Source organism: Oncorhynchus clarkii, chromosome 6, assembly GCF_045791955.1.
Source record: "Oncorhynchus clarkii lewisi isolate Uvic-CL-2024 chromosome 6, UVic_Ocla_1.0, whole genome shotgun sequence".
NCBI lineage: Eukaryota > Metazoa > Chordata > Actinopteri > Salmoniformes > Salmonidae > Oncorhynchus > Oncorhynchus clarkii.
In genome coordinates this window covers 69,546,565-69,571,282 of record NC_092152.1, presented here as the reverse complement: position 1 = coordinate 69,571,282, position 24,718 = coordinate 69,546,565, and the positions used below count along the sequence as shown (strand labels likewise).

The window sequence follows — 24,718 nt, the reverse complement described above, 5'->3', positions numbered from 1 at the left end:
AGACTCGAACCATCTGCCTCCCGTGTCTGCATCTGGGTCTCGCCCTGTGCCCTTATAGAAGCAGTATTATAACACATTTTGTGTAATCACTCTTTCACAATCAGTCTCATAATGTCTTTGTGACTTTCATGCTGTTTACAATTGAATCTCTATGAAAATGTCTTGCTGATAAGTTATTGCCCACTATTAGTGACAATGACTATGTCAAAGACCAGAAGCAGCATACTGGCACTGTCTACGGTCTTCTTCTTTCAACATGAATGCATTATGCATCCTATCAATAACCATTTCACTAACCTAATATTGTATGCATTTCAGTAAGATATTAAGAACATTTGAATCCCTCTTTATCTCCCCCTTTCTCTCTGCTGTTGTTGTGGTCAGATAGTGTTAGTGTTTGCTAGCCACATCGTAAAGATCAAGCTTCTTTTCTCTGAATACCTCCTGTGTATCGCTGTGCCTCCTGACTACCCTCTCTGTCTCACGTCGTCTCCCTCTGTCCCTCTATGTCCCATTCTGTCAGTGGTCTAAAGTACTTAAGTCCAAATACTTTAAAGTACAACTTAAGTAGTTTTTGGGGTATCTGTACTTTACCGTCCATTGATAAAGTGATCATGTAAGATCCACCACAGGCTTCATACCTCGGACTATTTGGAGGGAAGCTTTGTCTCCGCTTTTGACACGGCGTTGTCAAATAGTCGTTTCATGCCTGTGACAAAAGCCTATAATCATAGTCTCTGTCTCTCTCTAACTCCAAGACTATGATCTCATCCCTATGACTGACTATTTTTAGCTTCCCGGGTACACACAGTGTAATGATATGCCAAATAACTCATGTCCCAGCCGCCAATCTATGTGAAAGAGGACAGTGCCAATCAGTCAACTTAGGTTCCAAACTTCAGGTAAGATTTCCTCTTTCATTTCTCCTTCACATAACTGTTTTATATGTGGCTGAGAAAGAAAAGCAGGCAAATGTTTTCTACAATTTGTAAAACCAACAAACACGCACACACACACGCAAACACACACACACAGAGAGAGAGAGACACACAAAGCCAGCCAGACAGACAGAAAGACAACACTACATAAAACTGCCTGAATGAAAAAGTGAAAAACTAATACCTTCTGTTTTCAAAATCAGTTAGTGGACAACAATCTACAGAGCTAAAACCACACAAGTTTCCATGTCTCTCCTTGTCTGGATCTATGCCTGTACAGTATATACAGGGCTGTGGTGTTATCTGGTTTTATCTCCACTTGAAATAACCCGTTTTGAATCTTTTCAAGAGATTGATTAGATATCAACACCTTTGTCTTGGCTTGCCTTGAGTACACAATACCTTGGACCAACTAACAAAAGCTGCATGGTAACCTTTGTTAATGTGAAATAAAAATGAACTTATATGTGTGTTAGCGATAACAACATTATCAAATGACAGGGGAATAAGTCCTACTGCAGAAGGTATCTGGGGCTGTCACACCCTGACCATAGTTTACTTTGTATGTTTCTATGTTTTGGTTGGTCAGGGTGTGATCTGAGTGGGCATTCTATGTTACATGTCTAGTTTGTCCAGTTCTATGTTCGGCCTGATATGGTTCTCAATCAGAGGCAGGTGTTCGTCATTGTCTCTGATTGGGAACCATATTTAGGTAGCCTGGGTTTCACTGTGTGTTTGTGGGTGATTGTTCCTGTCTATGTGTTTTCACCAGATAGGCTGTTTAGGTTTTCGTTACGTTCATTACGTTCTTTATTTTGTAGTGTTTGTATTGATTCGTGTTTTACGTTTGTTTATTAAAACATGGATCGCAATCGACACGCTGCATTTTGGTCCGACTCTCCATCTCATATAGAAAACCGTTACAGGGGCATTGCTATATGAAATCCATACTGTCACCTATTTTAGCCTTGTAATGATTCCTATGAAAACATACACAAGCTCTGTTCATCTTGAACGATCTGTAGGGATCAGCATCATCCCAGCTGAATGACGAATCAAAAACCATTGACATGAGTCGTCATAGTGATTATGAGTTAGACAGGTACAGTATGACAGCTAACAGGGGGATTTTCCATTGACCATGATCCCACAGATATCAGGGCAAGGGGATTTAATCTCACCTTTGACCCTTTGACTCATGACTCAGCAAAGTTCAAATGGTAACGTTCTAAACACGCATTGATCCACATCCCACAGTGACATAGCAACAGGATGAGTCCTAGGCTATCTCTACTTGACTAATTCCTATCTCCACTATTTGACTTCACTGTATTGCCAAAGTCTGTGTGATAGGGCCTTGTGTGTGATTGTGTTTGTAGATCATTGGTATTTAACTTGAGTAACACTGTGGTTTTGTGTTGTCATTGTCAGGTGACTAAACGTAATCAGGGATGGCGTTTCAATGACTTCAACTCATCAAACTGGTTATTGTGCAATGAGCTTTCTCATACATTGGAAGCACCCCCACACTGAGTTTAGACAAAGACTACATTAGTGAATATGGTGAGGAGAGGGATAGAGAAAGAGAGAAAGAGAGCGAGAGAGAGCGAGAGAGAGAGACAGAGAGACAGAGGACAAGGGGGTGTGTGATGAGGGTAACACAAAGGAAGCTCTACAAAAAGTACCCAAGTAAAAATTTTAAACAAATACCTTTATAGAAAATGACCCAAGTAAAAGTGAAAGTCACCCTGTAAGATAATACATGTGTAAAAGTCTACAAGTATTTGGTTGTATATATACTTAAGTATCAAAAGTAAATGTAATTGCAAAAATATACTTTAGTATAAAAGGTAAATGTATAAAAAAAAATGTCACATTTTTTAAATTAAGCGAAACAAACGGTACATTTTTCTTGTTATTTTAAATTATGGATGGCCAGAGGAACAGTCCAACACTCAGACATAATTTACAAACAAAGCATTTGTGTTTAGTGAGTCCGCCAGATCAGAGGGAAGCGTTGAACTCGCTGAACGGTTATAACAACATCAGACTGATTGGCACTGTCCTCTTTCACATAGATTGGCGGCTGGGACATGAGTTATTTGGCATATCATTACACTGTGTGCACCCGGGAAGCTAAAAATAGTCAGTCATAGGGATGAGATCATAGTCTTGGAGTTAGAGAGAGACAGAGACTATGATTATAGGCTTTTTGTCACAGGCATGAAACGGCTATTTGTCAACGCCGTGTCAAAAGCGGAGAAAAAGCTTCCCTCCAAATAGTCTGAGGTATGAAGCCTGTGGTGGATCTTACATGATCACTTTATCTATGGACGGTGTTATTATACATGATTTACCGGCACGCGTAATTAAATATTGTATCATTGCCATATTTTGCGAAATTTCCTAAAACCAGACTTTTGACTTATAATTTAGTGTGTGCTACTAATATAGGCGAGTGGGGCTACACTTGCAGACTAAATGCAAAATACATACACCTAGACTTTAGGGTAGCAAATCTCCATAGTTGATGTTAGGTGCTGTGAGTTACTCTATACGTTTAGCCTACATTACAGGCTTGCATTTGTTGGTTGGCCTATGAGTAGCCCAAACTGTATTGGTAAACATACAACAAACCTGGCAGTGGCCTTAGTAACCAGGCTGTGTTTTAGACCGGGAAACTGGTCAAACAATTTGGTTGGTGAAAACGAAGTCCCTCCTATTGCTGTCAAATAGCCAATGTTATGCTGCGTTCATAACCAAATGGGAAGGTGGTAACTACAATGGTCAAGTCGTAAATATGAGTAGGTGCATTCAGGTTTTGATGGGACACACCATCAAACACGGAGGACATTAGGCTTGAGATTGTTGTGCTATGTTTTTCACATGACGACAGAGAGGTGCAAGTGGGAAACTCAGAGCACGCGGATGATTGGCCTACACGATTTTGGCTCTAGTAATTACCAGTTGGATGGGGTTGAAAGGGATTTTCCCCAGTCGTATGCTGGTATTTACTAAATTACGAGAAATTGTGAACGAAGCATTATATCACTGATTAGACTGAGTAAATGAGGGTAGGTAGAAGGTGAGCATTGTTAAAATAGTTGTAGGGTGGTAATTTGGCTGGATAGTGTCGTATAAAACTACATGATTAAACTGGCGTGCGCGGCTAAAGTTCGTCTGTACAATAGACTTCAACAAGTGAGTTGCTCATGACACGCAGTCCATTAAAACCAGAGGAAATGTCTGACCTCTGAACGTCGAGATAAAGTGCAATGTACAAGAGAGTGGTTTAATGTATGACTTTGGAGCAGGGTCCGGCGGAATCAGTGCTTTAGATAAAGTTTTTTTTAAATATATATAGCACTGTAGTGCACGTAGGAAAATCTCCTCCTGGTTGGAACGCATTGTTCATTACTGAATGACTCCCATGTAACCACTGCTTAATAGCAGCCTATATGAGGGGATTATGATTTGATAGGACCACGTAGGAAGTACATGTTTACTTGTCTTATGTAACGAATGTTCTACACAATCTAGTATATACAGATGATGGGAGTGGGGAATGTTGTAGCCTATATTTTCTCCCCAAAAAGAACTTGCAATTGACACGTGATTCATGCGGGATATGCCACCATTCACCATTCACTCCTTTGGCTATTTCCCTGCCAATGTTTCCATACTGTCGTTCTCAAAAAATGTTACCATACCTTATACCATACCTTATACATACATTGAAGTATTATTCTTTCCAATAAATAGTCTCTTGCAAAACTGTCTAATTTTGCTTCTGCTGTGAATGATTCTTTCAGATGAAGCAGTTTATTTAGGAGAACGGTGCTTCAATGTCCCCAAAAGGTGGCACTGTTGAGTTTTACAACGGCAGATGTACGTCTGCTCTCCACAAATCCTTTGTAATTTTATTTCATAGAACTTCAGCACAGAATCGTATGTATTCCTGTATTCTGTAACATATCAATACTGTATGAGCCAACGCTGTTGTTCATGTCACTAAGATGATTGTAATGCATGCTTATGCATTTTGGTTAGGCTACTGGTAAATTTGACCACTTAGAATTTCAAGTAACACGAACTGTGAAAACGTGTGCATAACCATCCCCCAATATTTGCACATCATAAATCATGAATATTATGTTTTGATACTTTTGAAACTAATATAAATCCTACAACCATACAAAAGCGTTATTACGCATTTATTTCATGACAACAACTAATAATATATATTATTGCTTCAATAACTTCATAATTTGCATATTGCAATTTACATTTGATTATTAAAATGTTACCATTGCCACTTGCAATAACACTAAATCGAACCATAATGTGCACACAGCCTACTGTCCTTTCCCCACCATGAGCGCAGTGAGATAATTGAATGGTTATTTTTTGTCCAAATGGTAGAATAAATGGCCATTAAAATAATATAAATGGAGAGGCGAAAGAGTTAAGAGGTTGAGTTGCAGCTGACAGTCAGCTGATAGCCTTTGACAGTTGAGAAAAGTTTTGTTTCTGTACTAATATGTTAATTAGCCCATAGATTGTGCGAGCCCATTGGCTCTTCGTCCGAGTCAATTTCCCATTTCCAACCTGACGTCAGGGCGGCTATAAAACTCTGCAATGCTTTTAAACTCATCTGCTGTGTGATCCTTCTAAAAAATCGCCTACAAGTCAGAGGCATTTACGTGCGAGGCTACATTTACCCCTCTCCTTCGACATTTCACCCTCTCCGCTTTACGCAATGTAGGCCTATCCATGAAGAAACAGTAATGTGTTAAATGTTAAAAATACAAATTCGCCGAATTTCTTATGCTGAAAGAGGACTCCGCAACTCGCCTGCACGGCTCTGGTGCGTCTGTGCAATAGACTCTGAAAAGAAAACTATTAATTTACAGTTGGGAACACGTCGCTGCAAAAAGGACATTGAAAACCTATTTTTTCACTTTAAGACAAATACGCTTAAAAAGCAAACTGGCTCACGTTCTTCCAAACCAACCCAGTTTGACAGCTGCTCTTCACCCCCTTTGGAGGACTGTCGGCAGCAAGAGGATGGCATCAGAACTGGCAATGAGCAACTCCGACCTGCCCACCAGTCCCCTGGCCATGGAATATGTTAATGACTTCGATCTGATGAAGTTTGAAGTGAAAAAGGAGCCGGTGGAGCCCGATCGCAACATCAGCCAGTGCAGCCGCCTTATCGCCGGGGGATCCTTGTCTTCCACCCCGATGAGCACGCCTTGCAGCTCGGTGCCCCCTTCTCCAAGCTTCTCGTCGCCCAGTCCGGGGTCGGGGAGCGAACAGAAGGCACACTTGGAGGATTTCTACTGGATGTCCGGTTATCAACCGCAGTTGAATCCGGAGGCGCTGGGCTTCAGCCCCGAAGACGCAGTTGAGGCGCTGATCAACAGCAGTCACCAGCTCCAGTCCTTCGATGGCTATGCTAGAGGGCAGCAGTTTGCCGGCGGAGCCGGAGGAGGAGGCACCATGGGCGGGGAAGAGATGGGCTCTGCCGCGGCGGTGGTGTCCGCAGTTATCGCCGCCGCAGCAGCCCAGAACGGGGGGCCCCACCACCACCATCACCACCACAACGGCGGCCACCATCACCAATCACCTGGGGTCTCGTCCAACGGCAGCTCCGGAGGAAACCACCCACACATGGGACATTTGGACGACCGGTTTTCGGACGACCAGCTGGTGGGCATGTCGGTGCGGGAGCTCAACCGGCAGCTACGGGGAGTCAGCAAGGAAGAAGTGATCCGGCTGAAACAGAAGAGGAGGACCCTAAAGAACAGAGGCTATGCGCAGTCCTGCCGCTACAAGCGGGTGCAGCAACGGCACGTCCTGGAAGGCGAGAAGACGCAGCTCGTCCAGCAAGTCGACCACCTCAAGGCGGAGATCTCCAGGCTGGCCCGGGAGAGGGACGCATACAAAGAAAAATATGAGAAGCTCATCAGCAACGGCTTCAGAGAAAATGGATCCAGCAGTGACAACAACCCTTCCTCCCCGGAGTTTTTCATGTGAGTCTCGACATTATCATGAAAACTGAGTTTGTCAGTTCCCTCATTAAAAAGTTTTCATTGTGATTTTTTTTTGTAATGGGGCTTACTAGACCAAGAAAACTAATTTGCAAACATTTTTTTCGGTTTTAATTTTTTGACAACAGTCTGTCAAATAACGGTTTTGAGTTTTGGGGCTTGCAATAGAAATATGGAACTTTGTCATAATTGCCCTTCATTTTGGAGTAGAAACTGAAACCTGCCATCATTTTTTTTTTGCTACCATTCTTATTATTTGTTGCATATTTTTGTCAAGCTCTTTTTCATCGTTGTTCATTTGATTTGCAGTGTTTTGAATATGAACTATCATTTATCATTTGTTAACTTTACAATGTTGCTGTATACTATGTGTGCATGCAAGCACTAAGTATACCCCTTGGAAGTTCATCGACTTGCCTTTTTTCACCTTTCGACTTGAAATCCGTGTACAAATACCGGTCAAAAACTGCATCCATCTACAGTAAGAAGACGTTTTTGGCCTTTTTTCCTTTCTGTTTTTGTTCTGCCAAACTCGGAGGACTGCGAGCCTGCCATTATACCCCACCTCATCTCATGCGTTATGCTTGCTATTTTGTGTTAAGCAACAAACAGACTATATTACTCATAAGAAACAATATCCATTATTTTAAAATATATATGTTATTGAACTGGCCTGCATGCTGGACATGTACGGGTTTTCTTTTCTTTTTGTGCTTGAAAATGTACTTTTATCGGATGACTCCAGCATGGCATTCATACTTGTTTTATGACCTGATCACTTTTTTGGGACAGCAACAAAAAAGTGACAAGGACTCTCCACCCCCCTTCCCGTGTAAGTGCATTTCAACTGTGTTGAATGATACGACTAAGCGCCCATTTCTATACAGTATGACGCATTCCTGATGGAAGATGGTCGGCGGTATCCATGTAGCGAGGGAGCAAAAAGGACCTCAACTATTCTAAAATGAATTATCTATCCCTATATGGGACTAAACTGTATGTTGCTTAAAAGCAGTTTGTGTATTTAAAAATAAAATAAAAACATCCCTGTGCGTTTAACAACTCTGGAAGGCTATGGATTATAATTGAAGTATATGTAGACCTGCAGTAGTTATACTTTGTAAATCTAAAAGAAAACATGGATGTGCTACAAGTTGACATTTAAAGAAGAATGTGATGTAGATTATTAGGATCATTTAGCTGTAGGTTTCATAAAGTCATAAAGTCCTGTGCACTAAATTGTTTTCCTGTCAATGGGTAGGAGAGGTTGGGGCGGCTCCAATTTATACAATTTAACAGTATTGTTTCCATGCATAAGCGCCGCTTTTTGCAGCATGTTCTTGCAGTCTAAGCAGTAGTTTGACAGCTGTATTTTAAACCAAAGTATTAAATAAGGAGAAACTTCAGCCCTAAGTCAGCGTGAACCCTGCATTTTGATAATGCATTTTGGACTGAATTGCACTAAAATGTAGTCTGCAATATATCACAGAATGGTTACTAGATTAAGCTAATTCAAAAACGCAGATAGATAATTTTTGGCATTGCTGGATAACTTAATTTTAATAGTTTGTTGTCAATCAGTATTAGATTATTTTTTGGCTCAAACAAACTCATTATTTCCAAGGCAATAATATTATTATAATCAATAATGTCTGGACATTGTTAAATAGACAGGGATTGACACCCTGCTTGTACAAAATGGGGAGATACCATTCATCAATAAATCTTTAAGACATATGTTAATTAAACTTTCCTTTTATATATTTTGCTGTGCAAAATTATTTCCCTCACTAACCATATTATGTGATGTTCATATGTCTCTTTTTTTCTCAATTTCTTACAATTAAATGAAATGCAATAAATGTATGTAATCGGCCTTTCATTAAGCTTCTCCGTTTTCTCTTGACATAGACCTGCAGAGATAATGATTGAATGTGAATTTCACAAACAAATCCAGAGCAGTTCATGTTAATGGGAATAGACACAAGGAGTTACATTTGGGGGATTGACTTAAAGTACGCTATATATGAATTGCTATCCATCCGTTTTCGTCAAATTTTCCTGAAGTTGTTCTAGTCTGTGGGATTTGTCTTCATCTGTGCAGATGGAAGGAGGCATGACTCATGCCAGATAATCACATCAGTAACAATTTGTTTGGCTAGGTAGCAACCCTGTCTAATATGAGCCTCATTCAAAACCTCAAACAACATCTTAAATGTGGAACACAATTTAACTTTGAAAATACATAGATGTTGTATTTTTGTTAGAGATAAAAATCCATTTGGAAGTGATGCACCTTAACATTTCTGTGAGCATCTTTACAGGTCAGTAGTAATAGTATTACTACAAAGTTATTCATGTTTTATTTAAAAAATAAAGAAAGGTGTACGATAGAGAGTCTCATTACTAATTAGACTTTGTTTCACTGTTCTATATTTATTTGAACTAAATACCATTTCACATTAAAAATAATCCCTCATATCGAATAAACAAAATGAAAGGTATAGTTGAGGTAAGAGTCAACGTTATATGCCATGGATCAAGCCTCCTGGGTATGTATTTACATTCCATAATTCTTTTCAATATCAATCTATCATTCATGTCATTGATGTAAAGCGTAGTACAATGCCAGTAGCATATGTGTGTGCATTGTACATTATGATTACACATTTTATTAAAACTGAAGTGATGCATTTCATCCTCGATTTGAATGATTCATAACAAAAAGGTGAGCTTACTTTTTGTTGTGCTTTCATGCAAAACTATATTATTTGCACATTTATGATTTTGGGAACATCTGGACTTGTTGTAGTTCCACATGTTAGTAGGGCAATGGAAGTATGTCCTTGCATTCGTGTGTGTTTGTCTGTGTCTGTGTGTGGGTGCACACGTCTATGTCTATATGCCAAATATGTGCTTGTGTGTGACTATTTTTGTGAGACTATACTCGTATGTTCCTGTGTTTCTATAGATATCTATGTGTGTGTGACATTCCATGTGTGTGTGTTTGTGTGTATTCTGCAACAGCCCAATCCCTATGTACCCCTTTTCATTGTTCTTTCCTCCCTGTCCTCCTCCCCCTTGCATTTGGCCTAAAACAGAGAACAGACCATGCTCCGAAAGACAGGGGTACACCCAGCAGGTGAAGCAGACTCTGTCGTGCATGTGAGGGGGTGTAGGAGACGGTGCCAGGGCGATGCATAATGAGTCACCGGGGTAGGCGTGGGCAGATGAGGCACAGTAGCGCTTCTCCCAACCCACTGTTGGTTTGGCGTTTACCTTATGACCTTTGACACCTCTTCTGAGGATGGATCTTAATCTTAGTGTCCCCGAGGGGACAGTAACTGAAGATCCCTCTCAATGTCTTTGTCATATCAAACTGTCAAAGAGACTTGTGTAGGAGAATGGAGGGCATTTTGTTTTAGTGTTCTACAACAATTGGTTAATGAGAACAGAGATGTGACAGTGTGAACAAGACAGCATTTTAGGTATTAAATTCAATCTCACTCTCTTTCTTTTTCATTTTTAGCAGCACACCAAAGCAGCAGTATGCACATTAAGGTGTGAATGGAAGGTTTTGCATGTGTATGTGCGAGTGTGTACATGCATGTATACTCTGAACATGGATGAGCGGGGGTGTGGTCATCTTAACATAATGTTTAAATCACCTTTATAGTGGTTGGTGTCTCTTTTAAGGGACAGTTAGAAATGTCATCGGGTGGGAGGTTACTGGGCTGGGAGGTTACTGGGGTAGGAGGTTACTGGGGTGGGAGGTTACTGGGGTGGGGGTTACTGGGGTGGGAGGTTACTGGGGTGGGAGGTTACTGGGGTGGGAGGTTACTGTGGTGGGAGGATACTAGGGTGGGAGGTTACTGGGGTGGGAGATTACTGGGGTGGGAGGTTACTGGGGCGGGAGGTTACTGGGGCGGGAGGTTACTGGGGTGGGAGGTTACTGGGGCGGGAGGTTACTGGGGCGGGAGGTTACTGGGGTGGGAGGTTACTGGGGTGGGAGGTTACTGGGGCGGGAGGTTACTGGGGCGGGAGGTTACTGGGGTGGGAGGTTACTGGGGTGGGAGGTTACTGGGGCGGGAGGTTACTGGGGTAGGAGGTTACTGGGGTGGGAGGTTACTGTGGTGGGAGGTTACTGGGGTGGGAGGTTACTGGGGTGGGAGGTAACTGGGGTGGGAGGTTACTAGGGTAGGAGTGTTGTGTGATTTTTTTTATTGGGCACAGGGGAGGTTGTGCATTTTTTCTGTGGTTTACATTCCCCATTTTGCAGGTTTTACTATATATTTTTTTCCATATAGCCACATTTCCTCATCTTCTTGCATGTGCCCCCCACTATATAAAGGTGTTTTGGTACTTCCCTTATGCACTACGCTTTTCTGCACGCTTACTATACAGTCAACGCTATCCCGCCCTCTATCCATAGTGACAGTAGTGGTAGGTGGATCGTTTGTCCAGATCTGCAATAGGTTAACTAGCAATCATACCACACATCAAGTCATTGAAATCTGCACCAATTTTCTACAGAAATCCACAAGAACATAGAGGAATAGTTGATAGGCAGCGGAGAGGCCAGGTGCATCATTGCGCATGAAAGAACAGTAAAGCCATGAGACACGCAGTAAAAAAAATCCCCTATTTATCTTGTTTAGGCCATACAGATTTAATTGACTATATAACAGACACCTCTCTTCACATTTCTCAGAATATATATATATATTTTTGTGATTCGTTTAATTCATATGAAACTATTATGTTTAAATCATTCTTTTTGACTGTGGTAATTGTGGTTTGGTTAAATTGCGGTGAATCGAATCATGGGAATCAAAATAATAATTTGTGAATCGCAAACAATGAAAGGAAAAAACTTAGCTGTAACGTTCCTTTGGAATTGTGTTGCTGCAAAACCCATTTTGTAGATGATTTAAGTTGATTTGGATATTCAATTTTCGGGCATTGCAACTCAATAGATGTTATTAGTCATCCTGAAGTTAACACTTCTAAAAGTAAGAGAGATAATGAGTGTACAAAACATTAGGAACACCTGCTCTTTCCATGACATAGACTGACCAGGTGAACCGGGGTGAAAACTAGCATTCCTTATTGATGTCATCTGTTAAATCCACTTCAATCAATGTAGATGAAAGGGAGGAGAAAAGTTAAAGAAGGATTTGAAAGCCTTGAGACAATTGAGACATGGATTGTGTATGTGTGCCATTCAGAGGGTAGTAGGAGACAGGCGCAACGGTTTGACTGTGTCAAGAACTGCAACCCTGCTGGGTTTTTCACGCTCAACAGTTTCCCGTGTGTATCAAGAATGGTCCACCACCCAAAGGACTTCCAGCCAATTTGACACAACTTATTTTTTCAAAAACTTTTCCAATTAAATGCTGAATGCAAAGTAGGCCTACCTCGCAGAATGATATCATGAATATTTGTATCAATCAGGTGCACATTTGTTTTGTATACTCTGCCATCTCATGTGCAGTACAGAAACCTGACAGAAACACTGCTAGCCTAACACAAATGTACTGTGACTAAAATCCGTCTGGGACATGCTTTCAATGGTGCTTTCAATGGTGCTTTCCAACACCTGACATCAATATAACCCTGGTTCCTGTGATTGTCATTCCAAAACCATTATCACAATCCTATATGAGCTGTGATGAGAGTGGCAGGTAGCCTCGTGGTTAAGAGCGTTGGGCCAGTAACTGAAAGGTTGCTGGTTCAAATCTCAAGGTGACTAGGTGAAACATCTGTTGATGTGCCCTTGAGCAAGGCACTTAACCCTAATTGCTCCTGTAAGTTGCTCGGGATAAGAGGGACTGCTAAATTACTCAAATGTAATGATACTATTCCTACCAAGTGAGTGAACCCTATTGGCACGATGCATCGGGTGTTCATGCCAGTGACCTGGTTTCGCTTCCTTGTCCTGCCGTTTGGCACACTGGTCTCAGAAGTGGGATGGTGGCTGTGCAGCCAACGGCTCGGACGTGCTAGGGGGTTGAGTAGTCGAAGCACAGGGACGTGCCATCAAGTACAGAGGGGGCAGTGAAGAAAACCTTGCTATATGAGCCACGATACAATTCCCAGCATGTGGGTTAAACCCTACTGGCACGATGCGTACGGTGTTTGTCTTTCACGCCAGTGACCCAAGTTGTATTCCCTTCCCCACTGTTCGCTACAATACTAAAAGGCTGAAATCTCTTGGTGAGGTCCCTAGGTGTTGTACAAAGGTTGTTTGTTATTATTTCAAGGGGTACAACATTAATTAGATTTTTTTTATTAGGATTTTCTTTTTAAATGCTGCCTTGCCTCACTTTATAAATAAATAGATATGTTATACAGTTAATTACTTGTGTATGGCCTTAGGGACAATATAATTATTCTACCTAGACCAGCTTACAACACCACAATGCAATTCATATTTGCATTATTGTTTTCAAGTGAGTACAATTCTACGCTAGGCTGTAAACTGCAGTGAAAATGTAATTTCAATTATGCCGCAAAAGCCCTGTGATTTGAACGTTTCATTTCATTTGGATCAGTTGTGTGTCTCGACAGATGATAAGGTCTAGAAAGGCACAGTACAGGACAGTCTGGCTGGATTTTTACTTCTGATACCGATGCGCTGTCTGTTGCGATCATCATTCTATATAGTGTAACGACATAGACCTATGCTCCCAGCAGGCCCAGTTATTCAGCAAAGCTCAACACACGTTCAGCCTATTTTCCGAACCAAGCGGCTATTCCTTGACCTACAACCTAACGTGTCAATGTAGCATAAATATTTGTTATTTCACTTTTAAAATGTATTACCTTTTATGGGTGGCATAAACACAACCAGTCACAATCTGATTAGGCTACTTCAAAAGTCTCTTGTAGGCTACCTGCGCACGTTCATCCACTCCGATCTAATATAATACCAGCCAAGCCAAGCCATGATGAAGCGCTCAAAGTCGGTACTAGGTATGTAATTATGAATTGTTCATGGGTTGTGTGTGGTGCATTGGCACAGAAACTTGTTAGTGAAAAATCGTTGCATATATTTATAATAATTATAAATATACCATCAAAATGTTGAATATCTGATTTCCCCCTAGCTGATCATTGTCTGCAGCCGGCTCTGATCATAGTGCAATGAAACAGGCAGGGAGCGAGAGCTCATCCGTGATGGTCAGAGAAACCTCAACCTTCTGGCCTGTTGCCCTGCATGGCATTGACTGTGCCACAGTACCATGCTGAAGTGGGCAAGTCGATATCAACATTTATCAACACAGGATTGCTACAGTTATTGTTATTTGTGGTGGTAATCATTGTTTTAGAGATCATTTTATGAGGGGGGGGGGGGTGCATTTTTTTTTTTTTTTACAGTACTAGAGGATGGTTATGTGAAAATATTGTTCATTTGGGGAGGGGGGTGCATATTTATTTATGACACCTCCAGTTTATATTCATGATCTTCTCACATTGATGAAACAATTTGCATTGTATCTCCTCATAGTATCTGTTAAAACTAAGCAGGTGCCGTTTTATCACTGTTAAACGCATACAAATGAGTTACTTGAAATTAAACTAACAGAATCATTGCATTTTTTCATTGATAGTAAAACGGAAGCATCCACCGTGACATGAATGTTCGCTGCAGGACCAGGCAGGCTTGCGAGGCTCTACCCTTAACAAGCTTCTTCAATAATTCACCCAAATAACCTCCAATGTGCAAGTGATGATGTGTTGCCCTATTACACAGACGAAGAGCCTCTTTAATTCCTTCACTCCGATGGTTATGTGTGAGGAGGAGGGTGTGTGCTGCTTCTGCTGTGGTGGCTGTTGTGCCCAGAGCGAGGGCCTAGAGGGGGGCGATGGAGGGGTAGAGAGAGGGGGGGACTGAGACAATAGTTGGAGCTGGGGCTGAATTAAATGATTTTGCTGATGATTAATAGCGGAGCGGGCCAGCGGCTCCTGCGATGTAGAGATGATAAATTGTGAGTGCGGCTCTCTGCAGCTGTGCCAGGCCTGTGTCTTAGCATGCACACACCACGCAATTTACAGCCAAGCCCCTCTCCTGCTTACTTAGGACAAACTAGTCAATTTATCTAATTACATACAAGTTTGATCCCCGGCCATGGAGATGACATGTATTGATATATTTTATATTAGCCACACAAAACAACTAATAATTATTTGCATCATTTTGGGAGGATATTAATTGGCTTTTTGCATCTGTTATTCTGTTTACTGTATTTGAACATTGACTTCTTAATATTTGTCTCGTTATCTTGACAGATTGTTGCTTTGTGTATAAGGAGCCTAATTCCTATCATTTTGGGGGAGTGTTTGGAGCTGTATGTTGAGAATGACTCGACCCTGACTTTCTCTCTCTCTCTCTCTCTCTCTCTCTCTCTCTCTCTCCCTCTCTCTGTATCTCTCTCTCTCTGTGTGTGTGTGTGTGTGTGTGTGTGTGTGTGTGTGTGTGTGTGTGTGTGTGTGTGTGTGTGTGTGTGTGTGTGAGAGAGAGAGAGAGGGACAGTCTTCACTGTGTCTTGCCAGATATCAATCAGTCCCCCCCCCCCCCCCCCACACACACACACACACACACACACTCTCTCTCTCTGTAATTGATTGTTCTGTTCGAATAGAATCAGATGTAGTGAGGATTAGTCCTCAGCTGTTGTTTTTTGGATCATGTGACGGCCATCATCCATAATTAATGATTGTAATCTTTGTTTTTATATTATTTGATTTAACCACAATGTATTGAATCTGGGCACATTTGATTGAGGACTGACAGATAAGCGATAGATGCTGTTGCTAATTTCCCCTTGCTACAGTACATGGTTATCTGAGTGATGGTTCTATCTGCTCTCACAGAGGTGTTCATTTGGAGCGATGCAACGCGTTGATGCTTGCCGCCTACGGAGGTGGGAGGTGGACAGGGCAGGGTGTTCGCTCAGGGAGCAACAAGCCTATTGACAGATCCTAAAATAGGTAGGCAGGGGTCCCGACTCCTCCCGGGGCTAAAAAAGGGGCCCAGGAGAGGGGCTCAGGAGGGTTTGTGTGTGTGTTTGTGTGTGTGTGTGCGTGTGCGTGTGTGTGTGTGTGTGCGTGCGTTCGTGCGTGCGTGCGTGTGTGCACATTTGTCCATGCGTTTGTCTGTGTCCGTGTGTCAGGCTGTCTTTCAGAGGATGTATGGAGGTCAAAAGTGAGAGCGCACAGGGCCATACACAAAGTCATTAGAGTAATCCCTAACCCAGGGGAACACACTCATTTCCTCTTCTTAGAGAGACAGCTCCGTGTGTGAGATACACACAGCTAACGCTCTACATTATTACTGACTGAATAATATATACTGCCATCATAGCAGCCACTTAGCTCCAGACTGTATACGGAGAGCTCAACACTCACTGCAGTTTTACCGGTCTCCAAATGTGTGCTTGTGTGTTCCAAAGAGTTTAAGAGAGTTTTACTACAGTTTGTCCAGTTAAGTCACATGTGTGTGTATGAGTAAGCACAGTATGTGTCTATGTGTCATTATTGGTGTGTTAATTAGAGAATCAGGGACTGGTGACAAACCTCTCCTCTGTCACAATATTCCCCCTCTGGGTATTAATGTAATAATTCCTAAATCACACTGATTCCTATATCAACAGGCTAATGATTTAAATGTAGAACACCACACTGCCCTTAACCAGCTTTGGGCCTGTGTGTTAGAGAGGAGAGAAGATAGGGCTGAGACTGAGTGACATTCCCCTTGTTTGTCCTTTTTACTAAGAGACATTAGTGTGTGTGTGTGTGTCTGTGTGTGTGTGTGTGTGTGTGTGTGTGTGTGTGTGTGTGTGTGTGTGTGTGTGTGTGTGTGTGTGTGTGTGTGTGTGTGTGTGTGTGTGTGTGTGTGAAGGTGCAGAGACAGGGTGCAAACACACACATACACACACACGGACAGACGGTAGAGTGAGGAGGGCAGACAGGAAACGTGGGGTTGGCGTGCTAACCTGGATTCTCTCTGGGCCAACAAGAGTCCAATGAATAATAGAACACACAGCTTTTGTTAATGCTTTATTTAGACAGCTTAAGACGACCTACCTTCTAACAGGTAAAGGCCATCAACTCTATCCTTGACAAGAACAACCCAGGAGGGTAGACCTAATTGTTTGAATAAAACAGATTCTCCAAATCCAAATCAGACTTTTTATTCAATAGCCATGACACAGTAAAAAATTGCTTTACAAGCATTATTCATGTTGAGTCAAATAAAACATGTAGATTGTATTGAAAAATATTTGTTTTATCCCTTCACAGAGTGACAGAGTGAATGGTGAGGCCTATCCCGTCCCTACTAACCTTCTTATAGGGCCTGCCCAGGTTGGTAGAGGACGCTGGGAGAAAACAGGAAACAGCAACATTACTCACCTCCTCTGAGAAGAAAAGCTTTCTCCCTCCTTCAGGGGGAAACGTGCATCAGGGATCAATTAAGATGCACTTATTTTACTGGGAAATATTCCTCTCATTTTTTCCTCTTTGGGGCAGCAGAAAGTCGAAACTTTGTGCTTCAAATAGATATTTTAGAGGGAATAGGCATGTGACTCATTAGAGAGTTGTCCTTGAGAGTAGCTGGCTGCAGGTTATGTTGATAATGAAGTGTAGCCGTACTCTGAGGGGTCATTTTATATGTCTGCAAATGGAGCTAAAGCAAAGGGACTGGGACTTAAATGAATCCAACACCAGCTCCCTGAGGTCCGGTGGCACAGAGGATGGCAGGACAGAGACAGAAAGAGAGCGAGGGGGGGGGGGGGGGGGGGGGGGGGCAGCGGACTTCTACTTTAAAATACTTTCTCTTTCTCTCCGAATGACATCTACTTTTCATTCTTGAAAAAAACTCACTCAGAAAACATTTCTTAAACAATATATATATATATTTTAATCAAAAATAATTGATGATATGAATGTGTTAGGCTACTCCAATTCCCCCAAACGTCTAAATAATCTATACGTTTTTTTGGAAACACTTCAAGACAAAGTAGCCTAGCGACTCCTTATTCTCATGAGTTATTTCAATTCATTTTGGAGGCTGAATGTATGTATCTGTTTATATGCTCCTGTGTGAGTCAGAAGCATAAACAGATTATTGCCAAATATAATATGAACTTAGGAAGTTATTATTAACTCTTCATTACCACCTGGTTCTAGAAGGTTGAGGGAATCATATTAACTAAATAAATAGCACTTCTAAATAGAAGGTCCTTGAACGTACCCATCCCCTTCTTCAGAGCAGTTAGGGGCTAGTTTGGGCTGCGTTCAGGCTTAACATATCTGCATCTCACTGATAAACGTTTACACGTGCAGTGATTTAGACGCGCTGACTTTATGTCCTGCTGTGCTCTCTACATCAGCAGACTGCGTCACCGCTGTTTTCCTGGAGTTTGTCAGAGCTCAGTAAAATTGAGTTATGTGGCATTTATTTGAAAACCCAATAATTTCAGATTTTCTCCACTGCAGTGTAGAGATGAAGTATTTCTTAGACTGTCATTTTTCCACCACTGTTGTGGGTGTGTGTGCAATTATTTTTATATAAAATGTTACCACTGCTTATTCAGATGTTTCAATTGTAGATGGTTGGTATAAAAGCCAAAAAATGTCAATAATTGTGAATAATAATTTTTACAGAATAAATACTGTGGATTTAGATTTTTTTTATCCTCTACGATACGGAGTGACACCGCTCAGACTTTTCACACTGATGAGACCCAACACACACTCACACACGCACACACACGCCACACCACCTCGCAGCAAGTCAAACGGACATTGATCTCTTAACCAAGCAAGGTGACCTCCACTTCTCCCAGAGCTTCCATCTCTCTTTCTCTCCTCTCTATTTCATACCCATGTCATTCCTACAATGTCTGTCTGTCCGTCTCTGTTTCTGTCTTTCTGTCCAGATCCAGCCAGTGAGGGCTCAAAGTGATGCTAGGACCAGACCCAGCCAGTGAGGGCTCAAAGTAATGCTAGGTGTGGGCCCAGACAGTGAGGGCTCAGAGTGATGCTAGTTGTGGGCCCAGCCAGTGAGGGCTCAGAATGATGCTAGGTGTGGGCCCAGCCAGTGAGGGCTCAGAATGATGCTAGGTGTGGGCCCAGCCAGTGAGGGCTCAGAGTGATGCTAGGTCCAGACCCAGCCAGTGAGGGCTCAGAGTGATGCTAGGTGTGGGCCCAGCCAGTGAGGGCTCAGAGTGATGCTAGGTCCAGACCCAGCCAGTGAGGGCTCAAAGTGATGCTAGGTGTGGGCCCAGCCAGTGAGGGCTCAGAATGATGCTAGGTGTGGGCCCAGCCAGCGAGGGCTCAGAATGATGCTAGGTGTGGGCCCAGCCAGTAAGGGCTCAGAGTGATGCTAGGTGTGGGCCCAGACAGTGAGGGCTCAGAATGATGCTAGGTGTGTGCCCAGCCAGTGAGGGCTCAGAATGATGCTAGGTGTGGGCCCAGCCAGTGAAGGGCTCTGAATGATGCTCGGTGTGGGCCCAGCCAGTGAGGGCTCAGAACGATGCTAGGTGTGGGCCCAGCCAGTGAGGGCAGGGCTGTGGACCTCTCCAATGGTACCAGGAGCCAAGTCACCATCATGAGCATGAGACAGTGTGCTACTGTAAATGCCTGTGTATCTCACTTTCACATTCTCTCTGTGTGTGTATGTGTGTGTGTGTGTGTGTGTGTGTGTGTGTGTGTGTGTGTGTGGGTGTCTGCATTAGTACACCATATGCTGTTGGGCATGTAGATACCCAGCTGAGTTGACTGAAAACTCACTGGCTGCGTACGTGACAATACCGGCAGAGTGTGTGTGTGTGTGTGTATACGTGACAATACCGGCAGAGTGTGTGTGTGTGTGTGTATACGTGACAATACCGGCAGAGTGTGTGTGTGTGTGTATACGTGACAATACCGGCAGAGTGTGTGTGTGTGTATACGTGACAATACCGGCAGAGTGTGTGTGTGTGTGTATACGTGTGCGCGTTGACATGCATGTATGTGCATGTGTTTGCAAATCAATGTGCAGTTAATATGATTTGTGATATTTCAATATTTATATTGAGGGTTAATAATGCGTATTTCATTACTGTTCAATCTGGTTTTGATTCAGTCTTTCACTTCCCCCTCTGTCATAGACATTTCTCTGGGTATTTCTGTCATATCGGATTAATATGTTTAGATGCCTGGAGACTGGATACACAGAGTCTATTGGAGTGCAAATGTTCTTCCCTTTCCTACACATCAAATCTTGTCTACAGTAAGCTACCGTATGGATTGTACTGCGTAGCCGAGGTGAGAAAGCAACTTGTTCAGTGTGTGTGTGTGTGTGTGTGTGTGTGTATTCATGGTGTGTGTTTTGACTGGGTCTTCTGCTATCTGCATTTTCAGGTCATCCAGAAAATTCCTCCATCTGTGAACGAGAGCCTCGCCCCTCCCTGCCCTTGGCCTTGATGTCTGAGGTAAAACACAACTCTCTTTCTCTCTCTCTTTCTTTCTCTGTCACTCTCTTTCTCTTACTCTCTCTTTCTCTTTCAGTAATGAAATGTAGTGAGTAGTGTTGAAAAATATTATTATTAATCATGTCATTATTATTACCATTATTATTATTAACATTAAATGTTTACACGTTTACAGTCGCTAAACCAGTGTTTTTAATGAATTAGTTTAATTTAATGAATTGTTTTTCCACTTTTCACTATCAACACATTTGAAACCTAATGCAATTGAACATGTCTTACACTGAGCGACCCAGTCTATACTGTATGTTACCCTAACATAATGTGTGGTTCTCTGAAGGGTCCATTACAGCTATGTAATAGTGTTTGTCATTCTTTATTCATGAATCTGACGCCGCCACCATGTTACCTCTACAACATGTCTCTCAATATATTTCTCCATCTCATCACTTTATGATGTTCATAGAGCAGTACTCCAGCATCCTGGAAACATCTACCTGCCGGAACTATATACTTATCCCAGCTCCTGGGTTCGATGGCACTTTCTCTTATATTGAACCTGTAGCAACACCCAGAGTAGGGTTCATATACAAAAGGGATCCGACTAAAGAAAATGTCTGCAGGCGTCTGTAATCGATGCACAGAGATGAAGGGAAACTGAGGCCAATGTTTATCACAAAACCAATTGTTTCTGTAATGGCTTCGCTGATTGTGCCGCGCCGAAACGCATCGACTAATCTGTTAGGAGGGACGCTCCGTTCGTGACTCGTCAGCATGAAACTTGAGCTGCGCTGTCTATGTGGGTGCCCACGGTGACAGAGAAAACATGCTAGTGTGTGTGTGAGTGAAACAGTGTTTTAAGGAGTGTGTATTGACAATTTTATTGGGTGGTGTGTGCCGTGTTTACATTCAGCTGTACTGATCATATACCGTTCCATCATAAAAGGAGTCACTAATAGCCCCTAAACCCTCCATTCCCCTATATGGTACACTATACATTACAACCCCCCTCATACCTCCAACCATCTCCCCAAAATGTCCATGTTCCCTCTGCAGGCAGCTGCTCCTCATGCCCCCCCCCCAGGCAGCTCCTCAACGGGAAATCCCTCTCATACCCCTGATCCCCAGTCTGTGTCCGGGGACCAGTGACTCTACTCAGCCCTCAGTCACTGGGCTTACCCTGTCAACAGGACCAGTAACAGTACACTGCCTGGTGCTCCCCTAACTGGAACTCTACTCAGACCGAGGGAGTGATTTGTTATGACTGAGTTACAGATGGTTAACACACTGCACAAGCAGAGAAAGGAACGTACAGTGAATGGACAAATCATTAATACACCTGCTCTTTACGTGATATAGACTGACCAGGGGATTCCAGGTGAAAGCTATGATCCCTTATTGATGTCACCTGTTAAATTCACTTTAATCAGTGTAGATAAAGAGGGGGAGACAGGTAAAAAATATATATATAACAAGTCTTGAGACAATTGAGACATGGATTGGGTATATGTGCCATTCAGAAGGTAAATGGGCAAGACAAAATATTTAAGTGCCTTTGAAAGGGGTATGGTTGTTGGTGCAAGGTGCAGCAATTTGAGTATCTCAATTAACTGCAGCGCTGCAAGGTTTTTCACGCTCAACAGTTTCCTGTGTGTATCAAGAATGGTCCAACACCCAAAGGACATCCAGCCAACTTGACACAGCTGTGGGAAGCATTGGAGTGAAAATGGGCCAACATTCACTTAGGTTGGAGTCATTAAAACTTGTTTTTCAACCACTCCACAAATGTCTTGTTATCAAACTATATTTTTGGCAAGTCGGTTAGGACATCTACTTTGTGCATGACACAAGTAATATTTCCAACAATTGTTTACATACAGATTATTTCACTTATAATTCACTGTATCACAATTCCAGTGAGTCAGAAGTTTACATACACTAAGTTGTCTGTGCCTTTAAACAGCTTGGAAAATTCCAGAAAATTATGTCATGGCTTTAGAGGCTTCTGATAGGCTAATTTACATAATTTGATGTCAATTAGTGTACCTGTGGATGTATTTCAAGGCCTACCATCAAACTCAGTGCCTCTTTGCTTGACATCATGGGAAAATCAAAAGAAATCAGCCAAGACCTCAGAATAAGAATTGTAGACTTCCACAAGTCTGGTTCATCCTTGGGAGCAATTTCCAAATGCCTGAAGGTACCACGTTCATCTGTACAAACAATAGTACGCAATTATAAACACCATGGGACCACGCAGCCGTCATACCGCTCAGGAAGGAGAAGCGTTCTGTCTCCTAGAGATTAACGTACTTTGGTACGAAAAGTGAAAATCAATCCCAGAACAACAGCAAAGGACCTTGTCAAGATGCTGGAGGAAACAAGTACAGGAGTATCTATATCCACAGTAAAATGAGTACTATATCAACATAACCTGAAAGGCCGCTCAGCAAGGATGAAGCCACTGCTTCAAAACTGCCATAAAAAGCCAGACTACGGTTTGCAACTGCACATGGGGACAAAGATCATACTTTTTGTAGAAATGTCCTCTGGTCTGATGAAACCAAAATGTAACTGTTTGGCCATAATGACCATTGTTATGTTTGGAGGAGAAAGGGGGAGGCTTGCAAGCCGAAGAACACATTCCCAACCATGAAGCACGGGGTGGCAGCATCATGTTGTGGGGGTGCTTTGCTGCTGGAGGGACTGGTGCACTTCACAAAATCGATGGCATCATGAAGTAGGAAAATTATGTGGATACATTGAAGCAACATCTCAAGACATCAGTTAAAGCTTGGTCGCAAATGGGTCTTCCAAATGGACAATGACTCCAAGCATTCTTCCAAAGTTGTGGCAAAATGGCTTAAGGACAATAAAGTCAAGGTATTGGAGTGGCCATCACAAAGCCCTGACCTCAATCCTATTGAAAATTTGCAGGCAGAACTGAAAAAAGCGTGTACAACAAGGAGGCCTACAAACCTGATTCAGTTACACCAGCTCTGTCAGGAGGAATGAGCCAAAATTCACCCAACTTATTGTGGGAAGCTTGTGGAAAGCTACCCGAAATGTTTGACCCAAGTAAAATAATTTAAAGGCAATATATATATAATTATACAAATGTATTTGACTGAGGTGTATGTAAACTTCCGACTTCAACTGTGTGTGTATATATATATATATATATATATATATATATATATATATATATAATATATAAATTATTTGTGAAAAGTTTTCAGAAATATCACTTTTCCAAAATATCCTGAAATGGGATGGCACATTCTGTGGTCTCTATCTCTATACGCTATACTGCTAGATCGAGACATTCCATTATGGCCCTTAGTGTGTCCAGTGTTATTTCCCTGATTGTCTCTAAGTGGGGCCTGGGATCAGTAGCTGGCCTGTCTCCAGCTCCACTTAACTTCAGCAAAGAGGGAGAGTGAGTGAGTGAGTGAGGGAGGACAAAAGGCATCAGGGGAGACAAGGACAAATCATCTTTAGATGAAGTGTTTTAAATGCTCCCCTTCTCTTCCCATGTCACCATTGTGAATCAGGTGACCTCTGCTCACCTGCACAGGATATAAACAACGCCATGTCAGAGAACGGACGGTTTGTGAGTGGAAGGCGTCCATCTTACCTGCCACCACGTGTTAAAACGTTGTACCGCACCCTGACTACCTGCCAAACCTCTTACAGCTCGGCTTGGCCCGGTCCGGTCGATGGCCGACAGTCATCTTGGTTTCCGTCTCTCCTCAGACGACGCCGGCTAAGCAGTGTCTTTGTTTTATGCAAATCCATGCATATGAGAAGGGATGGGGGGAGGAGGGGAGTGCAATGAGCAGTCTGGCCACGTAGCTCCAGGAGGACAGGCTGAGTGATGGAAACAAAGAGCCAGGGTCTGAGTGTCCTTGCCTGGGGAAAGAGAGTTCTGACTCTGGCTGGAGCGGGCCAGCCACCACCAGCCACCAAAACACAGGTGTCACCATCTGAGCTTCAGACACGATTGAGTGAGTGAAAGAATAGATAGGACAATGTATTTTCTATATTTTATTTTTTAAAGGGAAAAAAATCTAAAAAATTTATTTTGTGAACTAACACTCACACTTTAATTTGTATCTTTTATTTTATTTGTATTACTACAGCTCTGACTTTACTGATAGCTACTTTATTTAAAAATGTACTTACAATGGCTGGAATATGTGGCTGTCCCTCCTAGCTACCTTAAGATGAAGGCACGACCTGTAATTCA

The 24,718-nt window shown here is 42.3% G+C and overlaps 1 protein-coding gene across 1 annotated transcript; it reads left to right on the top strand.

Moving 5' to 3' along the window:
• Positions 1-5,616: 5,616 nt before the first annotated feature.
• Positions 5,617-20,472, top strand: LOC139411530 (MAF bZIP transcription factor a). The gene is made up of 2 exons (XM_071157997.1): positions 5,617-6,973; positions 20,402-20,472. The coding sequence occupies exons 1-2, from the start codon at positions 6,006-6,008 to the stop codon at positions 20,427-20,429; spliced, it is 996 nt and encodes a 331-aa protein (XP_071014098.1). The 5' UTR covers positions 5,617-6,005; the 3' UTR covers positions 20,430-20,472.
• The last annotated feature ends 4,246 nt before the right edge of the window (positions 20,473-24,718 follow it).

What these genes read in the sequence shown, in the direction of transcription:
- LOC139411530 (XM_071157997.1), top strand. Translation starts at nt 6,006, where the DNA reads ATGGCATCAGAACTGGCAATGAGCAACTCCGACCTGCCCACCAGTCCC. An exon ending in TCCTCCCCGGAGTTTTTCAT is followed by an intron (nt 6,974 to 20,401) that starts GTGAGTCTCGAC and finishes CTGCATTTTCAG; the next exon opens with GTCATCCAGAAAATTCCTCC.